The following is a 22,883-nucleotide window of genomic DNA, read 5'->3' as shown; positions in this document are numbered from 1 at the left end:
CTATCTATCTATCTATCTATCTATCTATCTATCTGTCCGTCTGTCTGTCTGTCTGTCTATCCGTCCGTCCGTCCGTCTGTCTGCCCAACCACCTATCTATCTATCTATCTATCTATCTATCTATCTATCTATCTATCTATCTATCTATCTATCTATCTATCTATCTGTCCGTCCGTCCGTCTGTCTGCCCAACCACCTACCTATCTATCTATCTATCTATCTATCTATCTATCTATCTATCTATCTATCTATCTATCTATCTATCCGTCCGTCCGTCCGTCTGTCTGGCCAACCACCTATCTATCTATCTATCTATCTATCTATCTATCTATCTATCTATCTATCTATCTATCTATCTGTCCGTCTGTCTGTCTGTCTGTCTATCTGTCCGTCCGTCCGTCTGTCTGCCCAACCACCTACAGTACCTATCTATCTATCTATCTATCTATCTATCTATCTATCTATCTATCTATCTATCTATCTATCTATCCGTCCGTCCGTCCGTCTGTCTGGCCAACCACCTATCTATCTATCTATCTATCTGTCTGTCTGTCTGTCTGTCTGTCTGTCTGTCTCTTTCATGCCCAGACTGATACATTGACAATACTCCATCTTTCAGAATCAGTTCTGTATTATAGGCTCTTAAGCGCTGATGCTGACAGAATGCTCTCATCTCTCTCTCTCTCTCTCTCTCAGCGACTCACTTATGTTCTCCGCAGGCACTTTGACGACGGCCGGCTCTATCAGGTTGTCTGCGAGGACGAAGGCTCCTTCCTCCAGCGTGTCCAGCAGCATGGTGGCGGTGTGTGTCTGCTCCGTCGAGTTCATGTCCTCCCACGACTTCAGTGCTTCTGGTCTCAGGAGGTTGTCCACCGTGTCCACAATGGCCTGCAAACAAGAACAGCAGAGCGGTGATGGACAGCTGGAATTCCACTTTGTAAAAAGGGGGAAAAAGGGTCTATACATAAAATAAATGCAGGCCAGGGAAGTGTAACAGACGCTAATGAGACTCATGACAAGCGAGCAGGAGCAGGGAGGAAGGGGCTGAGGGAATTTGCACGGGTATTTGGCACAAACAAGGTCCAGTGTTTGAGTGCCGTGTGTCAGCTTTGTCGTTTAACCATCGGCATGGTTTATTATTTCAAATTCCGACCGGGGGGAAAAAATTTGCTTGATATTTTTCAAATCAATGGAGCATTCTTCTTTTCCTCCTTATCCCTACAAACCTCTTGTTTTCTTGAAACCAATTAGGGCTACATTCCATAACAGGATCTGACCACAATGCCATGAAAACGTATGCTTTTTCCTGTAGAGGGAGGGAAGGAGGTATGGAGGTGAGGAAGGATAGAGGGAGGGCGAGGTGGCTGGGAGCTTTTATCGGGCGGAGGGATCTGTTCACAGAAGCCTGGCGGACTGAAGGAAAACGACATGTTCACCTTCGCTTTCTCACTCCTAATCGCAAGCTTTTCATTTCCTGGAGCCTGGAGCGCAGCGCTAACTGAATTAAACAATCCCAACGCTACTCGCTGCCTGTTTTAAAGAGGCCGCGAACGGCTCCCGACATCACATACTGGCCACTTACAGGGCAGTGTCACTCCAGGCGTGCTATTAAAGAGGCAGGGAATAAAGCTCAGCAGAGGCTTGTTGGATTTCCACTGTGGAAAAGACTTCATGATTTAGCGAAGATAAAACGGCTTTAAGAGCGGCTAGGTCATCTTTACACCGAGCTCTTCAGCCTCTTTAGCTTTAACGCTGAGTGTATTGATGATGTCGCGTTTCTCGTATTGCAGTCCGCCTTCATCTAGACACGAGTCTGTTTAGCTTCTTTAAAACCACTGCCATTTCTTTCCCCAGATTTTGCCAATAATTCGATCGAGTAATAAAAAAGTTTACTGAGAAATCTTTTACTGTAGATCACGCCATGAGATCATAATGACATGTCTCGTTAAATACATAAACAGAACATTAGAGGCTTTTTGTTTGTGATGTCTTTCTTTTTACAAAATTGGAAAGCAACATATAAATGAAACATTATTATTATTATTATTATTATTATTAAAATACAAATAATAATAATAATAATAATAATAATAATAATAATAATAATAATAATAATAATAAAACATCGATGGTTACACCCAAAACTCTGTATAAGGGCCACGGTCATTGTTAAAAATGTTGGTGATTTTCTTTGTCTATTTATTTATTTATGTATTTATTTATTTAGAGTAAAATTACAGATTGTTTCAAGATTTTGTTCCCCACATTTATTTCTTGAAAAAACTTTAATGTTTTCTGACAAGAAATGAAAGAAATAAAAGAAAATAAAAAATAAAAGCTTTAAAAAAAAACAAAAAAAAAAACCTACTTAAAAGGGACTTACTAAATACTTAGTGTCTTGATTTCTTTTTCTGAATTATTCCATCATAGCTGTGAAAACTCCTGACTGAAAACTTCATAATTTTCCAGATCAGTGTTTTATAGTCTTTATTGTCCCTAAAACACCATCATCGAGTGTTTTAGCTTTGCAGAAAAACATTTTTTATACTTTTTATCCATTTACAGTTACATTGTGTTGTGTTGTATTGTGAACCACATGCAAAAAAAAAAACAAAACAAAACAAAAAAAAAACAAGCTACTTCCTTTTAACCCCCTTCATAGTCTCTCTTTTATTTCTCTCTGTTTCATTTCAGATAGACACTGACACTGGAGACTCCTTCCAGAAACCACGAATAATCATGGCCTTACAGAAAACTTATGAAACAGATGGAAGATCATACACGTCTTCCCTTTCCGTTTATTTGCCGAGTCCGTCGTTCAAGTAAAAGTCAGTGGTTAAGTTGTTACTATGGAAACGCTAATGTGTTAGTACACATCACCTCACATTAATATAAATGTATAATGATGTATAAAGTCGGTTCTCTGGTCCACATTTTAATTTCAGCCCACAGTAGAAATCCAGTGAAAGGTGAAATGAGCTGATGATCGTGTTATTGTTGTGAAGGTAAACACACAATCTGTGGAAAAATTTCTGGTTCTGCATGTGGAACTTTACACATTAAATCACAAACAGGGCTCCTGTGTGGATGTGCAGAAGTGTTTACGGCGTCAGAAGCGAGTACTCGGTGCGTTCTTAATCTGAAGAAGGTTTGTCAACAGTAACATGGCCGTATGATGGAGAGGAACTTTGAAACGGAGATCATAGCACACGTTTGGAGAAGCGAAGTGGCCTCTCTCTCTCTCTCTCTCTCTCTCTCTCGCCCTATTTCTCTCAGCAGACAAAAAAGGAAATGAAGAAAAAATGGCGTCGCATGAATAAACCTCAGTTAAAAACAGGCACACGTGATACCAGGCTGGGATTTTTCTGCTTTCTGCAGTGTTTGTGTTCTTTCAAAGGCAAAAAAAAACAAAACACAACACTCTAGAGTTGGGAAAATGGTGTTGCAGAAAGCAGGAAATGTTTCAGATATGAACCAAAATTCTCAGAATCCGTAGAACAATCGAATGCAGCCATGAGAACGCAGGACGATCGGCGAGCGCTGAAAAGTTGAATTGGGTGAAAAAGCGAGCATGCAGCCGCTTTGATCACGCTGTTGGCAGACAGGGATGGTGCAATTACGGCCGCAGGAAGGCAATTACTCATACAATGTTACTGTGCTGAGAGAAAAAGAAGGCGCTAGAGGAAGAAAAGAAAGAGAAGGAGAGAACAAGTGGTCGCTGAGGAGATCAGGCAGGGCTGCTTGGAGAAACAGGTGGGGAGAGAGAAAACATGGAGAGGAGAGAGAGAGAACGTGAAAAACATTAGAAGCAAAAGACAGAGGAAGAATGAGGGGAAAAAGGCAAAGGGAATGCTGGCACAGAAAAAAGAGTGAGAGAGAGAGTGAAAGAGCAAAAGAGCGAAAGAGCAAGAAACAAAGAGCCAAGGAGTACAAGTGGGAAGGCGAGAGCAGGGGATCGAGGGGGAGGGGAACAGAGATAAAAGGTAAGGAGCAAGAGCGAGAAGCAAGCAGGGAGCAGAGAGAGAGAGAGAGAGAGAGAGAGAGAGAGAGAGAGAGAGAGAGAGAGAGAGAGAGAGAGAGAGAGATCAGGGATGAAAATGTAGGAAAAAACCCAAGAGCCAAGCAGACAAAGGCGGAGACGCTACTAATAAGTGGCTAAAGAATGAGTCAGATTCCAGCAGAGAGATTCTCAGGAAACAGACAGACAGATAAAAAGACAGACGGCCAGAGAGACAGACAGACAGAGAGACAGACAGACAGCCAGAGAGACAGACTGACTGACTGACTGACTGACTGACAGCCGGCCAGCCAGATGGCTAGACAGACAGACAGACAGACAGACAGACAGACAGACAGACAGAAAGACAGTCAGACAGACAGAGAGGCAGTCAGACAGACAGAAGGGCAGACAGACAGGCAGTCAGACAGACAGAGAGGCAGTCAGACAGACAGAAGGGCAGTCAGACAGACAGAAGGGCAGTCAGACAGACAGAGAGGCAGTCAGACAGACAGAAGGCCAGACAGACAGGCAGTCAGACAGACAGAGGGCCAAAGAGACAGGCAGATTGACAGTCAAGTGGCCAGACAGCCAGACAAAAAGACAGACAGACAGACAGACAGACAGACACTACAGCTAGACAGACAGGCAGTCAGACAGACAGAGAGGCAGTCAGACAGACAGAAGGGCAGTCAGACAGACAGAAGGGCAGTCAGACAGACAGAGAGGCAGTCAGACAGACAGAAGGCCAGACAGACAGGCAGTCAGACAGACAGAGGGCCAAAGAGACAGGCAGATTGACAGTCAAGTGGCCAGACAGCCAGACAAAAAGACAGACAGACAGACAGACAGACACTACAGCTGCATGCAGTGAGCCTGGATTACATTGTGCACATACCTTCATATAGGCCCTGCACGTCTTTTCTCGCTTTTGACGCTTTGAAGAAACACACACACACAGTTAGAAGACGTTAGAAGCTACAAAACCAGGTCCTGTGCCATCAAAGGAACATCAAGGCACCACATTCCTGCACACAATCAAGCGTTTCGTCTCGACGATGCAATCAGACGTTGCGCGGGAGAAGCGTCACACTGCGAGAGCACCGTGCTACCCCACATCGCCCTCCTCTTTCAATTAAAAGTGCCTTTTGAATACCTAACTAGCTTACATAACCAAAACACCAGGACTGCTGAGTTGAGTTGTGGAGAAAGGTGGGGAGTGAGGAGCAAGGAGTGAAGAGGAGGGGAATGGGAAAAAAAATAGAGACGCAAGTACTGGACCGTGCTAGAAAATCCATTAAACCCAATGCATTCAAGCTGGAGGAGGTCATTTGTATTTGATGGTCAGGATAATTGTGCTATCTGGCGATATGAAGGTTTCAGTGCCGCCAACGGTCTTTTCATCAAAACAAAGTCCCCCCCACACACACACACCCGATTCCCCCCCCTCCTGCCTCCTACCCCATCGCTCCTTGCGGTAATGCACAGCGTTAAGAGGAAGAGATGGAAGACAGGGAACGCTTCGGCATGAAAACAGGATTTCTTCACCGTGCAGAATTATACCGAGTTCATTTCTTTAACACCGGCAGCGCTTACAGCAGCGCCTGCGACAGCCTCGAGGCGGAGTAAGTCCACCACCTCGCCATCATACAATTCTTTGTGTGGGAGATGAACGGCCTCATAGGGGCCTTCGGTCGAGCCTCTTCTGCAGAAATTCCTCCTTCAGCAAATACTTGGCTGCATATTACCTTCCTAAAGGGCCCTGGCTTCTACCTGGCTCTTTATTTTATTTTCATTTTTTTTTAAACGGTTTCTAAACACTAGCGGCGGCTTTTACATCTATAGTGCCAGGTGAGTCAGATGCGCTAACCCTATAATTACAGGGGAGCTGAACTGGAACATATTCAGGAGGGGGGAAACGAAAAAAAAAAAACCCTGGGGCTGGATTACTGACAGGCAGACAGGAGGGAGTGTCCTTCTCTTCTCTACCACCTAGACAAGATAAGCTCTTTCAAAACGAGAAAAGAAAAAGGGGATTGTCAGAAATAAAAGCAAATATGCACAGGCGAATGGTTGTTCAGGAATTCCACCGGGTCTGCTAAACGTTTCAGGAATTCCTCAGTGGCAGGAAAATGAGCTCTGGGAACGGCAGAGGCAATTGAGATCAGGAAATCCACAAATTTATGATCGTACCGAGCTCCAAAAGGTTTTGCTAGGAACTGAAGGGGATCGGTAATGCAAAATAAGCAGTTGATCTGCACCCAAACATCAACTGAGAACATAAATGTGCAATTGGAGGTCTAGTTATAGGTAATAGCACTGAAAATTACGCAGAGAGAAAAAAACCTCTGCAAAATAATGCTGCACTGCACTTTTATTCATAATCACGAACTGGATATTATACAAAATATGACACCGTAGAAAGAAAACATTAACCTGCTGTACCTTGTTAAAGCTGCGTCCGGCCGAGTCCTTCTCGCTGGGCCTGAACTCTTGAAGCTGTGCGTCCAGGATGTCCACCAGCTGCTCCATAAGCCTGACGCTGGAGCTGACGTCGCCGGCAAACACAGGGCCGTGCGTGTGACGAGCCAGCTCATTGGCCAGGTTTGCCGCGTTCTCGCCACTCCGGATCTGCCCCAATTTAGAGCCAAAATGTGTGATTACAAGGGACACAAATTACACCGCAGATTTAATGCAGGCAACTGGCAGAGAAAGCGAGAGAACCATGTTGATAAACTTTGCAGCCCAAATTTGGTTTGTGAGTAAATCTTTTCTGGGGAAATAAACTGAAGAGGTAATTGTTAGTTGTTGAAGGGAAATGAATGTGGCGTGACTGGCTCGGAGCTGCTATTCACAACACATTAATCAGAGGGTGTTGCTAAAATGCTGTCCACACATAAACGCAAAATAACATGGTTCACATATATATCGATGTGGAGGTGGATAAAATCATGCTAGAGCACACAAAGTGGCTCGGACAGTAAAGCGCGACTTGTTCAGAATCCGTCAGCTTGCAAAGATGAAGAACGAATTTGGCCCGAAAACGTCCCGGTTGTCATAACTATGAAATACCAACACCACGTATTACTCAGTAAGCACTTCTTATTCAAATACAATTTAAAACAGAAATAAAGCCGGCTTTTAATCGGTTAAGAAACATCTATGAGAAACAATATGAAAATGAATTTGGCTGGAACTTTTGTGGACTTTTGGAATACGCATTAAAAATAATAATGAACATAAATATGTATAACATTCATATCGTTTACATTTTATTATTTTTATCTGTTAATTTTTCACTTTTATTTTAAGTTAATTATTATTTATATAATATCTTCAATTATATATATATATATATATATATATATATATATATATATATATATATATATATATATATATATATTAATTATAAACAAATTAAATAAATCAAATAAACATTTTCATTAATATTTATTATTTAATATGTAATATTAAAAGCAAAAAAAAACAACAATAAAATGTATTTATACATTTACATTGAAATATTATTTAATATCATTTTATTTTATTTTATTTTATTGTGTATATATTGGCTACGAGTAAGACACTGTTGATTTCATTAATTTAATTTCATTATTTAAATTGAATTCATTTCTTTATCTATTTTTTTTGATCGGCCTCGACTTGTACAGCAAACCATAAAAAAACGCTACTGTGGTTATCTGTAAGCTCATGGATAAAGAACTGAACTGTGAGGCACATGGTAGAAAGCAGCTGCTCCACATTCATTAGCCTTGCTTTGAAACGTCATTCCTTCACGCTGTTGCTTATTTACGCTTTGATTTTTTTGTACACAAATTTTTGTATTTTCAGGTACGCGCTTTCATCTTTCACTATTTTTGTACCTTGACTAATGACAACCATTGATGATGAAAAATAAATGTAATCAAAAGCTATGGATGTCATTAATTAAATGATTTCTTCTTTTGAAATCTTCTGCTGTCTTTATTTGTCAGAACAAAAGGGAAAGAGCCTGCTGATTAGCCAATAATATGCAATTTATTATAAGCTAAAATAATATAAAATTGTTATTAGGATATTTCATAAACATGGTACTGACCTTTTGTGCCACCTGTGTGACCCAGTGAGACGTACAATTGCTGAGGTCTGGTCCCTTTGGGTTCCACGTACCGCTCACCGCTGTACAAAGGTATGAGGCAATACCTGTGTGTGGAGAACCAGGAAAAGAAGGTGACATGAAGCACAGAGAGAAGTGACAATGAGAGAAAGTGAAATCTTCAAACCAGAGGTAAAAGTTTAGGAGAACCGATTGGGAACCCAGTTCCCGTTAGTGACGAGACAAGATGTACAGAGAGTTAAAGAGAACCAGATGATAACCAGACATAGAGGGTGGGAGGGCTGTTGAAAGTAACAGAAAGAGAGAAGCTGGAGAGCAAAAAGTAAAAGGAAAGGTTAACCAGAAGGAGAAACATGTGTAGAGAGAACTAGAGATAAGACCAGAACAAGAAGCTGAAAGCGGGGTTGAATTTGTGGAGTACCAGAGGGAGAAAGTGATTGGAGACTGAGAAAAAGTTAACTCCAAGAAGGTAAAGAGAACCAGAAGGGAGCCAGGTAGAGAACATGAAGAGAACCATAGCAGAATGGAGAAAAGAAACAGACAGAGCATATGGAGAGAACCAGGATCACAAAACCAGAGAAATAAAGGAATAACAAAAGCAGAGGTGTAATGTGAAGACAACCAGAAGAACTTAAAGAGAACCTGAGTGTCAATGATTGACAATTAATCAGAGAAGCAGTAGGAGAATTTATAAACCAAATGGAAAGGAAGAACGAGGGAGAATCTTTTGGAAATGGTTCATCATAGCTGCTTCAAAACAGGTAGAAACTTTGGAGAGAAGCACAGAAGGAGGTTGGAAAAATGGAACAAAATGGACAGAATCTAATATGGAGAGAACCAGAGAGAGAATATGGAGAGAATCTGTTAGAAAAGGTTCCTGAAAACCAGAGGAGGATGTTTGAAGAAAGTAGAGAAGAAATGTGAAGGGCATCACAGCTGTAGAAAAGCAGAGGAAAAAGTTACAGAAGAGAAACAGAAACAGACAGAGATGTTAACAGAACAAGATAATAACAGCTGGAGAAAGCTGAGGAACATGAGAGAACCAGATAAACGTAAGGAGTTTCGGGGAGAAAGTTGAGGAAACCATAGAGAGAACCAGAGTGGGAATACTGATAGAATCAAATAGAGATGGAACAAATGACTCAGAGGGAAAGTTGTAAAGGTTTTGGTCTACTGATCAGAAGGTTGCTAGTTTAGATCCCAGATAAACAACATAAACACCATGTAAAAATGGGAATGGAAAGAAAGCCTGATGAAGAACCACACTGGAGAATGAAGGAAAGCAGAATAAGAGAAAGTAGATGCAAATTAACCAGAATAATAGTGCAGTCTGTCTCTCCTCATTAATGCCTCAAGGCCATGCTTTTCTCCTAAAACCATTTCCAAATGGCTCAGGGAAACAAATCAAGCTGTGTAGATACTCGTCTAATCCACAAACAAGCTGTCACAACACACTAATCACATGACTCCGTACACAAATAAACAGCAAATAACAAGTGCTAAATTAACTCCTGGAGTCACATGAACTCTGAAGCTAATTTCAACCTGGGTGGTCAATTCTGGCCTGGAGGGAAATGTGGATGTGTAGGGGGATTTTTTTTTCCCCATACACAATTCACACACTCACTCCCCCAACCCCCCACACAATTCCATTCAAACACAACCCTCTTCATGTCTGACCTCGATCTAAATCAGTAATCTGACACTGCTTACACACATCCACATAAACACACACCTCTGGTTCCTTTGGGACATGGCCGCTCCACGGTGACGCCCCTGTGTGTACGAGGCCAGGCTATGTCTCTGATGTCAGTGCTCTCACAGAACCGTCTGATAGGGGCCAGAGGACCAGCATTTGTAGGATCTACAGCACCAGAGTTGTCCACGGCAGGCTCCTGAGCTCCACGGCTCAGTTTGGGGTCAACCCCCACTGTGGAGTTGGTCAAAAATCGATGTGTGGAGCTGCTGCTGGTGCTCGCCATTGTCGTGGTTCTTCTGGGGAACGCCGTCGACGTGAGCCCGTTTGCGAGCGTCGACACTGTTAGAAGATTAAACAACATTAGCATTTGTTGGAACACTAACAACGCTAACATGGAAAGCTGTGACATATCTATTCAACTCAAATCTTTTAAAATTTGATTGCTAGTAGGGTTGAGATTCTTGTTCAGTAGAAAAGAATAAAACATACCAAGAACTGTATTGTTAGTCAGAATCTAGATGTTGAGTGATATACTGAGAAAACATACATCACAAATACACTTTTCCCACGGTTCCTTTATTATGAGCCTGATGTCTAGCTGGCTGAACCTTCAGAATGTTTTTGTGCCGCTATTTTCTCACTTTAGGCTAAACGTTAACTAAGAACATAAAATACTAGCTTTACAGTACTTACACGATATAAGAACGAAATTTTTTAAGCTAGCTATCAACCTAACACAGCAATACTATAACATGAACAAGCTTACAAGTTTGTTCAGTTGATGTTACCTCTTTAACAGCTATTTCCTCACTTTAGGTTATAGCTTAACTTAGATCATTAAATACTATCTTTACTCAAACAATATAACAGCAACATTAGCAATCAAGATTAACAGAAAATTTAATAGTTCATTTGATGTTATTTTGCTTCCAGTGATTTTCTTCATTTAGGTTATAGCTTAGCTTAACTCACTCAATATAACAGCAAAATTAGCAAATCTTGCCATTTGCCTAAACACAGCAACGCTTTAACACTAACTAGCTTACACGCAAGTTCAGTAGCTACCTCTTTAGGCTTTTAACAAGTTTGCTACTAAATTTCTACATATTCGACTAATGATTATAAGGAGTCTTTAAACTAGTAGCCATGTTTACAAGCATTAAGCATCCTTAACTAGTTAGTGTAAAGCAAGCTAGCAACGTTTAGTTAGAAAATATTGTTAAATCTAGGATCTGGGTTTGCTAAGAAGCTAGCTAATCTTAGAGAACATTTTTTTTAGGATGTAAGAATTTGTTAATTTCCAGTTATGAATTAAAAATAATCGAAATCTTTCTCAGAAGACGTAGAAGGGAAAAAAAACCAAAAACAAACAGAGCCCTCATTACAAGTTTATTAACATAATCTAACTATTTAAACATTATTTCTAATAAAAACCATTAGCTCATTATTTCAGTTTCATTCAGAGTTGTTTATCCCTGAATTTTCTTTCTTTTTCAGAGTTACTGATGTTTTAATTAAAACCCGTTCTGTTTAAGTGAACAATCAAATCGGCTAATAACCCTGCAGATGGTGGGTTGTTATTTTCACTACTGTAACAAATTAAAAATACAAAATAAAATAAATTGAGAACCACAGACAATAAAAATAAATAAATAAATAAATAAATGAATATATCCACTGGTCAGACTGAATGATCTCTCGAGTGCTATAGTACAGTATGTTTTGTACACTCTGAGGATGGTGTGTGATAACGGCTGGTGTGACATACACTGTTCGCGCCGCTTCCTTGTCAGATACAGTGATAATTCAAAAATAAAAGGTCTGCCACCTATCCTGAATGCTCCTTCTTTTTTTTTTTTGACTCCACCACAAAACTGATAGCAAAGCAAATGTCTAAGCATTCCCATCTTTCATTTTCTGCACTTCAGAGTAAATGCCGACTCGTCGCTTCGCTTGAGTATCATCCTCACAGGAGCTGTTTGTTACTCTGGCCAGATTAAATGTCAATGGTGAGAAACAAATCTGAGCCTGACTGCATTTCACTTTTCTCTCACATTAGCTATATTACCATTCCTCTTTCTTTCTCATTCTCTCTCTCTCTCTCTCTCCTATCCTCAATACTCAACCCTAATTCTTTAATAAAGTGAGTCAAGAGCAAGTCTTTTGGGAAATGAAATATCTGCAGTTTTCTATTTCAAAAATCACACATAAACACACTTTCATGAAACATGCCTGTCTTCCAAGCAAGAAGGGAAATGGCTTGACAGAACAATATGGCGTACTTAAGCCATGTTGGAGATCCTTGATGTATGTTTTAGTGAGTGAGAGAACACTTCTATCAGATCGCTAACCCACTTTTCGCTACGATAACGCCAGCAAAAGTGTAAATGTGTTTGTGGGTTGGCCGAACGCAGACGAGGCCACTTGGATGAGAAAAGAGAGCTCGCTGTGCACTGCGCCAACAGGGGAAAAAGGAGGGAAATAAGGGGGATGGGAGTCGATTGTGGCAGGGAAAGGAAATATCACATATCTGGCAACCCATCATCAGACACGGATCTCCATTTCCTGAGAGCGAACGCACGCACGCCGGGCTGAGATCCAAGCCACCAATCTGGAACATCTTTTCTTTTGTTTCTTCATTCCGGTAAAATATGCAGTTCATTATTTCCCCTAGTCACCCCCTCACTACACCGAGAAAAACCTGAGCAACCCAAGACGGACAAATAAGCTAGAGTGCAACGATCCAAACCCTCTGGGTCATGACACACTACTGATTATTCACTGACTTATTCCTGCAGTGGAATAAAATAAGACAGCTGTGAGTGCAAGCTGACATTTGTTACCTCACTTACACACTCCATTCGTTCGCTCGATTTCCCCCTCTCTGTGCTATATCTCATTTAATAACAGACACATACTACATCCATTTTTCATACTTAACACTGAAGGACCTGACATGTTACACGCCTTTGTTTTAGAGGAACAGAATAGAATTCAAAAATTCAATTCTCCAAAAGCTGCCTCAGGAAATTGAATCCAAGTTCTCACTTTTGTTCAGTTTTCGATACTGATAGAGATAGAAAACGTGATCGCTTCTTCAGTTCCGTGGACTTTCTTCTTTTTAACTCCATTTTTCAAAGATTACTCAACTCAAAAATGAATCTTAAAGTAATCCACTGTCTTCACTACTTGAAAATAACAGAAGCTAATCTTCACGTTTGCTCAGGTTTTAAGGCAGCAGATGAAATTTCGATACCTGATACAAACACAAAAGCAAGAAAGTTCACACATCAGCGCTTTATTCATAAAAGTCATAATGCTCTATCATCATATTCACATTTATTATAGACCTTTTTCTCCCATGTTCACCATTGACCGTCTCTGTCATGTCCCACTCCACAGAGGAGCTTAATATGAAGCTCAGGGCAAAAGAATTAGAAGAAGACACACAGGGTTTTAAGAAATTCTCATGTTCGGTAAGTTTTTCTGTTTTTATCTAGTCTACTAAGGGCTAGAAAAGTGACTCGTAATCCTGAGGTTGTGGGTTCGAGTCTCGGGCCGGCCACGACTGAGGTGCCCTTGAGCAAGGCACAAAACCCCCCAACTGCTCCCTGGGCGCCGCAGCATAAAAAAATGGCTGCCCACTGCTCTGGGTGTGTGTTCACGGTGTGTGTGTGCACTTTGGATGGGTTAAATGCAGAGAACGAATTCTGAGTATGGGTCACCGTACTTAGCCGTATGTCACGTCACTTTCACTTTCACTAAATGATGATACCATAAATGTCTAAAATGTGAAGTAACCACTAAAACTCCGGGTAAGATTATCAACAGAGGGAAAAACGCACGTCTCGCACTGAAAGCCAACAGAGTCCTGACTCATTTTAGATCAAACTCACAGCCAGAAAATCATTCATTTATTTATACTGATTGAAAAATATCCAATTAGTCAAGTTCCGTTGGAAAGCCAGTGTACTGGATTAAAGGGTTAAAGGATTAAAGGACATTAAGCAAATCTGGATAGTGTTTTTATTTTCTCTCTTACTACAGCAACAGCTAATAGAGGAGTCATAAAACTCTCCATTTGGATTCCGCTTCATGAAGATTCCGGACATTTAGAGAGAACGTGTGGTGTTTAAGGACACCAACCTCCTAATCAATACACAAGTATCAGACTGTATCTGACTGTAGAAAGAACATTATACATAATAACATAATAACACACTCTGGTGTTTATAACAGTTTATAATCACACCCTCCAGTGTCACCTAAATGAGGATGAGGTTCACTTTTGGGTCTGGTTCCTCTCAAGGTTTCTTCCTCTTCCATCTAAAGGAGTTTTTCCTCACTATAGTCACCTCAGTCACCTCAGACTTGTTCATTGTGGAAAAATGCAAACACATTCCAATATAAGCGTAATATGAATCTTGAACATTTTGTATATTTCTTATGTTCTGTAAAGCTGCTTTGAGACAATTCCCACGGGTAAAATCGCTATACAAATAAAACTGAATTGAATTGAAATCGTATTGCTCATTATGGATACATATACATTTAAATTACACTTACATTTAAATTCTCAATGTTTCTATCCCTGTAAAGCTTTTTTTTGTGTGACAAAATCCATTGTTAAAAGTGCTATACAAATAAAATTGAATTGATTTTTTTTTTTTTAATCTGGTTGTATCTACTCGTTCTCTGAGCACCTATAAATAAAAAACTAATACCCCAGCCATCAAATGTGTTCTTCTCATACAGGAGGCTAGGCTACTGATTTGCCCACCTTTAATATTCCATCAGGGCAGAGGTCATATCCAAACATCGAACACGAGCCATAAAAAGCAGAAAAATTGGATTGCATGCGTTCATGTGCTTTCGGCAGCGAAAAAAAAAAAACATCTCCAGCTCAGATAAATCAACAGACAACGATTCTCTTGCTGAGGAGTCCATGCGAGTGTTTAAAGATAATAAAGAACTATCCTACTATCTTCCTTCCTTTCATTTTCTGAAATCTAGAAACTCCCATCCAATCTTCCAGGATTAAACCCAAGGCCGATTCTAGTTTTGCGACAACACCTGACGGATCGTCGGCTTGTAATCTAGAGCAGAAGGGCAAAAGACTTCGCCTCAAGAGAGGCTCGTCGATACCGGTGAAAACAAGCCAAGATGTAGCTAAACGCCTGTCGATCACCTGTTTGACCCTGTCAGCCTATCACACACCACAACGCCACTCGAAAACAAAGCCACCTCTGGCACCTGAGGTGTTTTTTTCCCCAAACACATTCAGGTAAATGGTATCCTGAAGGAAAAAAAGCAAAGAAAAGGAGTAAAAAGAGGAGAAAAGGTGCATGAGAGGTAAACAACAACCTAGCCCGCCTTGCTGTTTCTCCTGACATCTACCGTCTGGCAGCTATACAATTTTCTTTTGATTATGCCGACCAATTTCACAGGCGGGCAGAAGAAACTAACGCTTGGGGGTCGTCCAGCAGCGCTCGCCGGGAAACGAGCCTCAATTAACTGTCATTTCGAGAGTCAGTGAAGCCACTCGCTGTGCAAGAATCAGAAATCAAGGACATGTGGTCCGTCAGAGGCGACGGCTGTTAGCAATACCTTGTGAAGAAAATAGATTCATCTGTGCTTAACAACAAAACAAAAACAAAACATGAAGCTGTTTGTAGCGCCTAACGATTTCGCTTAGTTAGTTTCTTAGCTCGAAGCGCACAGCAGAACTTTACAAGCAGAAATTTAAGCGGCGCAAAACTTCACCCAAGTTCCGTCTAGCTCCAGGTTCCAGATGGCTGCCTGCAGAAGGAACGTACAAAAGCTATTAAACGAGTGTAGAAACACACCAGCCATGAGACAACACCATAATAATGGAAGGATCAGGATGTTTGTTTAGTCTGGTTGAACCAAATGATGCCGCAGTTCCTTAAGCAGCTCGCAGGCTTCGGCGTGAAAGTGGATTTTTCACTCGAGGGAACACGAGTAGTTTGAGTAGTACACATGACCAAATGGAGCAAAAACACACGAAAACGCTCGCATCTTGGAAAGAGATTTTGGATTTTGAAATAATTATACATTTTTACACAAAAAGTTACTTCTTTGAGATCCCGTTTTGGGGAGAAAAAATGTATCACTTTCAGTACAATTCACATAGTCTCAAAGCGGCTTTAACAGAATTATAGAAACATAGTAAAAAGATTCAAATGAAATTAGTATTTATCTCTAACATTTATCCCTAATGATCAAGCCTAAAGTGACAATGTTGAGAAAAAAACTCCCTGAGATGATATGAGGAAGAAACCTTGAGAGGAACCAGAATGAGAAAGGAAACTCATACTAATCTGGGTGACAATGGACAGGAAATAAAGTAAATGTAAATAACATCCTTTCTACAACAGTTTATAGTCGAGTGGAATTAAACAACCAAGAGCTCCTTAGGAACTAATAGGTCATTTCCGAGTTCACCACAGACTCAACACTAATTCCATCCTGCTGAAGTTTTCAAATAATCGTCCGAGTCCCGAGCACAAAGCTGAATGGCGCAGTATAATCACTAATTAATCAGGAGGTAAGTTGCACGTTTTATACTGAAGGACGTTTGTTTCCCTGTCTGGTTTAATACATGTTGATTTCTTAACTTTATGCAATGGAAAGGTTTTTTTTTTAATTTATTTATCAGTCCCTTCAGGATATCATGGAGTTTTCTCTTTTTGGCTCTTTGGCTTTGACGTCACGTGACAAGTCTCAGACAAAATTAGTGGAAAATCTGTGGTAAAATTTAAAGTTCCGCCAAATCTCACAAAGTTTGCTTGATTTTGTGTTCATGGCAATGTAACAAATTTTACTTGATCTGAAATTGATTTAATATTTATTATATGAGTAAATACAATGAATAACGACTATATTATATTATAAATAATAAATAATCAGTAGATTTTCATTTTCATTTAAAAAACACACAGAACACTAAAAGATTGCCGGAGCTTTTTCCTTTTTTTTCCATTCGGACGTAGATTTTCAATCACGCTACACGTTACAGCATTATGAAGCAATGTTTGTTCTGGTTCTTCAGCCTGTGTGAACGATCATTAAGCAACAAAACACTACAATGTGTTGAAGCTAAATTTAAACTTTTAATAGGATTAAGGTTGCAAGTTGAGACTTCTAACTTTTTTTAGGTTTCAGGTTCCAGGATTAGATATCATTAAAAAGCACAAGAACTCTTTAGAATTCACACAATAGATAAAAAAAAAGAATAAAATCCTCTTCTTAAATCTCAGGACAGGAAAACCAACAGCAAAAGAAAAGTAAAGATTGCCTGCAATTTCCTTATTTGTTTCAAAGAAATTAAACGGTTGTCTTCGCTAAACATCCAGCGAGCAAGATGTGTAAATATGTGGCCTCGATCGTGTTTAGTAGCGTGTTGAATAAATGGCCCTCGGCGAGGCAATTTATCAGCTGCTCGTCATCCTGGCAATCGATCATGTGACCCAGCGACCGAAGTCATTTATGACTGCTTCCTCGCATATGCCGAGCGCAAATCAGATCGTGATTGAGACAGATGTGTGTTTTATCTAGTGGTCTGATTTTCGCGAGCTCTCACGGCGAGGATTGTTCCGCCACCTGTCACTCGACAGATTCGTTTCGACCTCTGGCAACACCTGCCACGCAACACGCGCACACACACACACACTCCTTCATCTGTTAGCGACGAAGGCAAAGCGGCACTTTCACCAGGTGCTGATGGCATACAATATAAAGGTGTGATGAGAACCATGCTTCGTGCACTGAATCTCAATCTGGACTGTTTTTACTCCCCATCATGCGTCTCAGTTCTCTCAGGGCGGAGCAGCGTTAGCAAACTTTACATCTTTTGCTACCGTTCGACTGACCCGAATTTCCAGAAGAAATAACCGGTTAACTGAGACGTTCCTGGGTGCTTTAGAAATCAGAGATTTTTTCTTTAGTTTAAGATGCAGCAAAAATATTACAATGACCCGAATTACAATCTAAGCTAAACACAGCAGAATGGTTCTTGCAAAGTGAAAGGAAACAAATAACATTTAAAAAAAAAATTTTAAATTAAAAACACCAATTCGATTGAAGCGTTTCTTTTAGGACTGCATGCGTAGGTCTGCGCTTTGATTGCATGTCATTTTAAACTCTGAGCGATCTGAAAAAAGAGCTGTAAAAGTAATCACTCTACCTAAGATTTATTTTACCGGAGCAAATTTGTTGTTATGTAAGTGGCAGCCCCACTCTAGACGACCTGATTTTGTTGAATCACCTCTCATCATGATTACTGAACTCTTAAATGCATGCAGATGGGAATTTGTCTCAGTTTTCAATGCTGTTTTTTCCCCCCTCTCATAAAAGATAATTATAGCCTGAAATTCTCTTCTTGCTTCAATTATCGATTTCCACCTCGATGCATACGGCTTCTGACGAAATATCCACAAGTACGACACATTTAGGATTCAAAAGAGATATATGGGATTTGTTATGAGTGGCTAAGATGAAAGAAAAAACATATCATGGTACTAGAAGCTGTTTACAATTAAAAAGTTGATATGAAGGCTGGTGGCAAAAGAAAACCTGTGAAAGCCTGTGTTTTTATTTAATGTCTACAAAAATAAATAATCTAACTATTTTGACGTCACATACATTTTGAGAAATTGATTTTTTTATTTAATTTTTTTTTTTTTTTTTTACAATTTTTCATCCAAATTTAAAGTTTTGTTACATTTTAACAAAATCATATCAACATTTCTACTTGAACAATCTTAAAAATATAAAAATATTTGTTGTCGTTAAATAAACTGTTATTAATAAATGATATTGAACTGAATTATTGATTTTATTCAACTGAATTATTAAATGTTCTAAAGAAAAGTTAAAAATTATTTTATAAAATTAAGTAAATAATATAAAAAATAAAGTTATTAAAGAAATAAAAGAAAACATGTTCCACAATGTTCCACTTCTGCCTTTTGTTTTTTTGTTTTAAATTTACAATATTTATGAAATTTAGTTTTTGAGCACAATATCATTATCGTCTTGTAATAACTTCTTTTTAAATCATAAACAAAACACTAGATAATAAAGATAATGAAGCTTTTATAACTTGTACAACATTTTCCTTATTCATCATAAGCATCTGAGATACTGAGGTCACAGGGATTGGGGGGGAAAAAAAAAACAATTCTATTTGCTTAGGAGATTCCTACTTCACCAAAAATAGACTATTTAGCCTGAAGCTGTGTGATCTGATATGGAAATGATGATTTGGTGAAATGGAATCCATCTGTGTGTTTAAGCCAGATTTGTTAAACAGACACTCATCATGGTGTAATCATGTCGTTCTAACAGGTGCTCAGTGATTCTCTACTATGTAAATGTAAACCATTAACAGACTGATACTCTGCTATCACAGGCTCTTAAAAGACACAGGCGGATTGGTGCCAGTGAATGTGTTTGGCAAACCCTGATTTACGGGAGCCAAGCTGCAGCTTATTATCCTCGACACAGACGCTGTGCCTCTGGTCAAACGAAAAAGCAAAAGAAGACAAACGGCGAGTCAGACAGAGGAGACACAATGCTTGTTTTTTTTTGCATTGTGTTTCATTTCGTCTCCACATGCCTCTGCTTCTCTGGCGCCATGGCAACAGACCTCACGGCCCTCCCTGGCGAGGTTCTTTCCCCTCTGGATGATGACCTTTAACCCCGCTAATGACTCTGAATACATGAGTGACACACACCAGTGTGCGCTCGGTTAGCATTCATTTAGCAGCGGTACCTTCTTCTTTCACATTTTATCTCGATTGTTGGAAGCAAAGACGGGCGAGATGTTAGGCTACTCTCCGAATCCAACTACATCTCTACGAAGCCTCTCGTGACTGATGAAAGTAATTAATTTTATGGTTTCACTCGTCGGCTCTAAGATCAATACTGGCTCTGAGGCAAATCAATTTTCTCTGCATTAATTTGAAAATTCTCCTGGAAATGATTAGCTCGTGTGATTATAGCTTTCTAATTCCTTAGGCCAAGGTAATACTGTGCATGTGCATTCCACACAATCCCTTTTAAATATCACTATGAGGTGTTTAATTTGCTGGTGCTTAAGTGTGTTCTGTACGTGTTTCATTGCCAGTCTCCTTTTCGCAGTAAAGCCCAGAGAAAATGAGTTAAATTAATTTTTCTTCTTTTATTTGGTGTTAGCCGTGGCTTCGTTTCTTTCTCAGAAACAAAACAACAAACTTAAACTAAAACCAGATACACACAAATCAACAAACACACCGGTTCCTAATATTCCATATTAGTTTCGGGGTATTCCTGTCATTATTAGCGTTCATTTGGTTCAAGAGATTCTGTGCTTTTATAATATTTATCAACACCTAGAGACTTATAAGAGATTTATGAGACTTATAATTCATTAGCTTAGCTCAAATCTCTTTATAAATCCTCCTTCTGGAAAAGGTTAGATAACAAGGAAGTAGTGTCTGACTGTAAATAAGTCACTATCGTGTACTATGAAGCTTGTATCCATTTTCACTCATTAACAGAAAGAAGTACATCATGCCTAAAATGTCAACAGCTAGCTAGCTTCTCATCTTCTTCATCTTTTTTTGTTTTTTTTAGCTCCCATCTATTAAAAAAAGTGATAAAATAAATAAATCCTCTGGTAAAATATGAAGCACAGCCTCAATTTCTTTTACTCAGGTCAAAGTCAACTTTTGTAAAAATTAAAGTATGACAGACAAAGTACAAAAAAAAAAAGATTTACAGGAAAAGAAAATGACTGAAAGTTAGCTGTGTTAGCTTAGACTAACTAATAGAACATCTCAAACTGTAGCTAGCATGCTAAATGCAAACTAGGTGAATGCTATCAGCTAAGATTTGTGAGGAATTTAGCTTTCTCCTTAAAGCTGTCTGACACTAAAAACTGACCTTCTGTAAAAATGTAAATATATGATTACGGTGAATTATATTCATGTGTTGTATTAATGTATTAGGTAGCACTCAGTAGAATAGCCTTTATAACATACTGACAGCACTTGTTCTCTAGTTAGCCAGGACGGCTTTCTACAAGCAGGCTGTATCAACATAAGCTTGCTAAATGTTTACATGGTTAATTCACTCATTTTGGTGATAATTTGACATTATTTTACCAAACAGAAACAGATTCTTGTCAATTTAGCATAGCCAGTTTTTTTAAGGTGGGAGGAAAACAAAAATCCCAGAGTTTCTGGAAACTCAGACAGCAACTCAGGATCAAACTGGGAATCCTGGCATTGTGAGGTGGCAATGCTACCAACATTTTATCCTCCTTAAACTACATATAACATCAGTGACATGAACATAAGCCTGCAAGCTGAACCAAAACCTCTAACCATGCAAGCAACCAGCAAACTATAGCACAGATAAAATGATTAGATAATTAGCACGGTTCCTGATATACAATACAGAAAGGATCTCCGGTACAGCACTGTTAATCCATTTATGCGTGTCTCAGCTGTTCGCAGCCCGGCAGTGTCCAGTGAAACACGATCCAAGAGCTTGAGCCGCATTCCAAAAACGCTATGTTGTGTAAAGAGAACTCCTACACCATCAGTTGTGTTTCGCGAATGTCAAAAGACATGTGTATTGTGGCACGACTCCAATAATTCCATGCCAAGTTTAACAAGCGCCTCATGCGCCACTGTTATCGTGAGAGCTACAAGTGGCCCCGCATGCTGTGAGCTTGAGAGGAGCTCTTTAATACCACACCGGGAGATAAAGGCTTCACTTGGGTTCCTGTCGTATATGGAAAAAAGTGTGTTCTTTTTTTGTCTTTCTTGAATAAATTATCCTATCTATGTCAGCTTTCACCCTCAAGGAATGTCAGACATATCAAAGGAAGACCACGATAAGCTAAACTTAGACTTGTATTACTAACATTCTGTTGTTTAGAAATGTTTAGAATGACACGAACCTAAAGAATGTTTAGAGACTACTGTGAAAGCCAGAAACCTCAACAAAATGGTATCCATATCCTTGTAATGGCATTATGTTACAATATTCTTACAATTCACTTTATCTTACAAATGCTCCAACAGCCTGGGCTAACCATGTAATCTACAGAATCAATCCAGTTCTGTTTCTGTGAAACCGCCCTGAGCGCCGCCACGGTGGTAATTTCATTAAAGCAAATCGCAATTTATAACAATGGCCCTGTTCAGCAATACTGGAGTCCACATTAGTGTAGGCCAGTCTAATGGCTATTCAAAAATGCATGCAAATACATAAAACATGCATGTAACCTAAGTCCCGCTCCTTTATAATGCGGTCGGCGCTGCAGTTAGTTGCGTGCTGACACAGTCCTGGAACGTAATCATGAATTGAGATGATCCTAATGGGCAACAGTCAATCTACTCTTTAAACGTGTGTAATTTTAAGGCACTGTCTCAGCACAATTATGTTCGTTTTATTTTATTGCATGCTATATACCGAAAGCAGCAAAAAAAAAGAATGTGGCATTTATATTTAAGTAGGCGAAGAAGTGCGAAGCATGGTGACCTTGTAAACGTTAGCCAATTACTTCCATTTATACTCCATTAATTGACCATCTGTGTAATTGTTCCGCAAGTACCGAGAAAGCTGGAATCTTGTTTCTTATGTCTATCCCCTTTGGCAACACACAACAACTCTTAACAGTCTTCTGTTTATAAAAGTCAGAAGTTCGAAGAACAAAAGTTCACTGCAGCTGTGTCATTTCCACTATTTCTCACTACATGCTACCATAACGCTACTGCGATATCAGAGTTTTTGAAAGGCATCTAAAGAAGGAGGCAATAATATAAAAAAAGCTGAATATTTTATGCTCTTAGTTGGAAATGCGGTGCAATCTCGACTGTTCTTTGTCACGCTGCTGTGATCACCCGCGGATGGCAATTATGATAATTTTGCTGTTAATCACATTTACATATATGCGAGCGTCAGAGTGATGGCAGGCTGTTTGCATGCATCCATGGTGGGCCTATTAAAATTCCAGTGTCTAGATCGACTTAACTGCAGCTTGTCAGAGGTTG

General features: G+C 39.6%; 1 protein-coding gene across 7 annotated transcripts in view; it reads right to left on the bottom strand.

Annotated features, from left to right (window-relative positions):
- LOC132848973 (adhesion G protein-coupled receptor L2-like) overlaps positions 1-22,883 on the bottom strand; it is a 143,727-nt gene that overhangs the window by 47,529 nt on the left and 73,315 nt on the right. For 5 of the 7 annotated variants that reach the window (XM_060875098.1, XM_060875101.1, XM_060875103.1 and 2 more), the window contains exons 6-10: positions 9,853-10,155; positions 8,100-8,203; positions 6,443-6,628; positions 4,896-4,934; positions 705-888 (exon numbers count right to left, since the gene is read on the bottom strand). In XM_060875098.1, coding sequence (XP_060731081.1) covers positions 705-888; positions 4,896-4,934; positions 6,443-6,628; positions 8,100-8,203; positions 9,853-10,155 — 816 coding nt within the window. The remainder of the gene's footprint in view (positions 1-704; positions 889-4,895; positions 4,935-6,442; positions 6,629-8,099; positions 8,204-9,852; positions 10,156-22,883) is intronic. The other 2 variants (XM_060875100.1, XM_060875102.1) reach the window with 1 other exon arrangement.

The sequence above is a fragment of the Tachysurus vachellii genome, chromosome 7 (assembly GCF_030014155.1).
Source record: "Tachysurus vachellii isolate PV-2020 chromosome 7, HZAU_Pvac_v1, whole genome shotgun sequence".
Classification (NCBI taxonomy): Eukaryota; Metazoa; Chordata; class Actinopteri; order Siluriformes; family Bagridae; genus Tachysurus; species Tachysurus vachellii.
The sequence above is the reverse complement of the archived record's forward strand: the minus strand, read 5'-3'. Positions and strand labels throughout refer to the sequence as shown.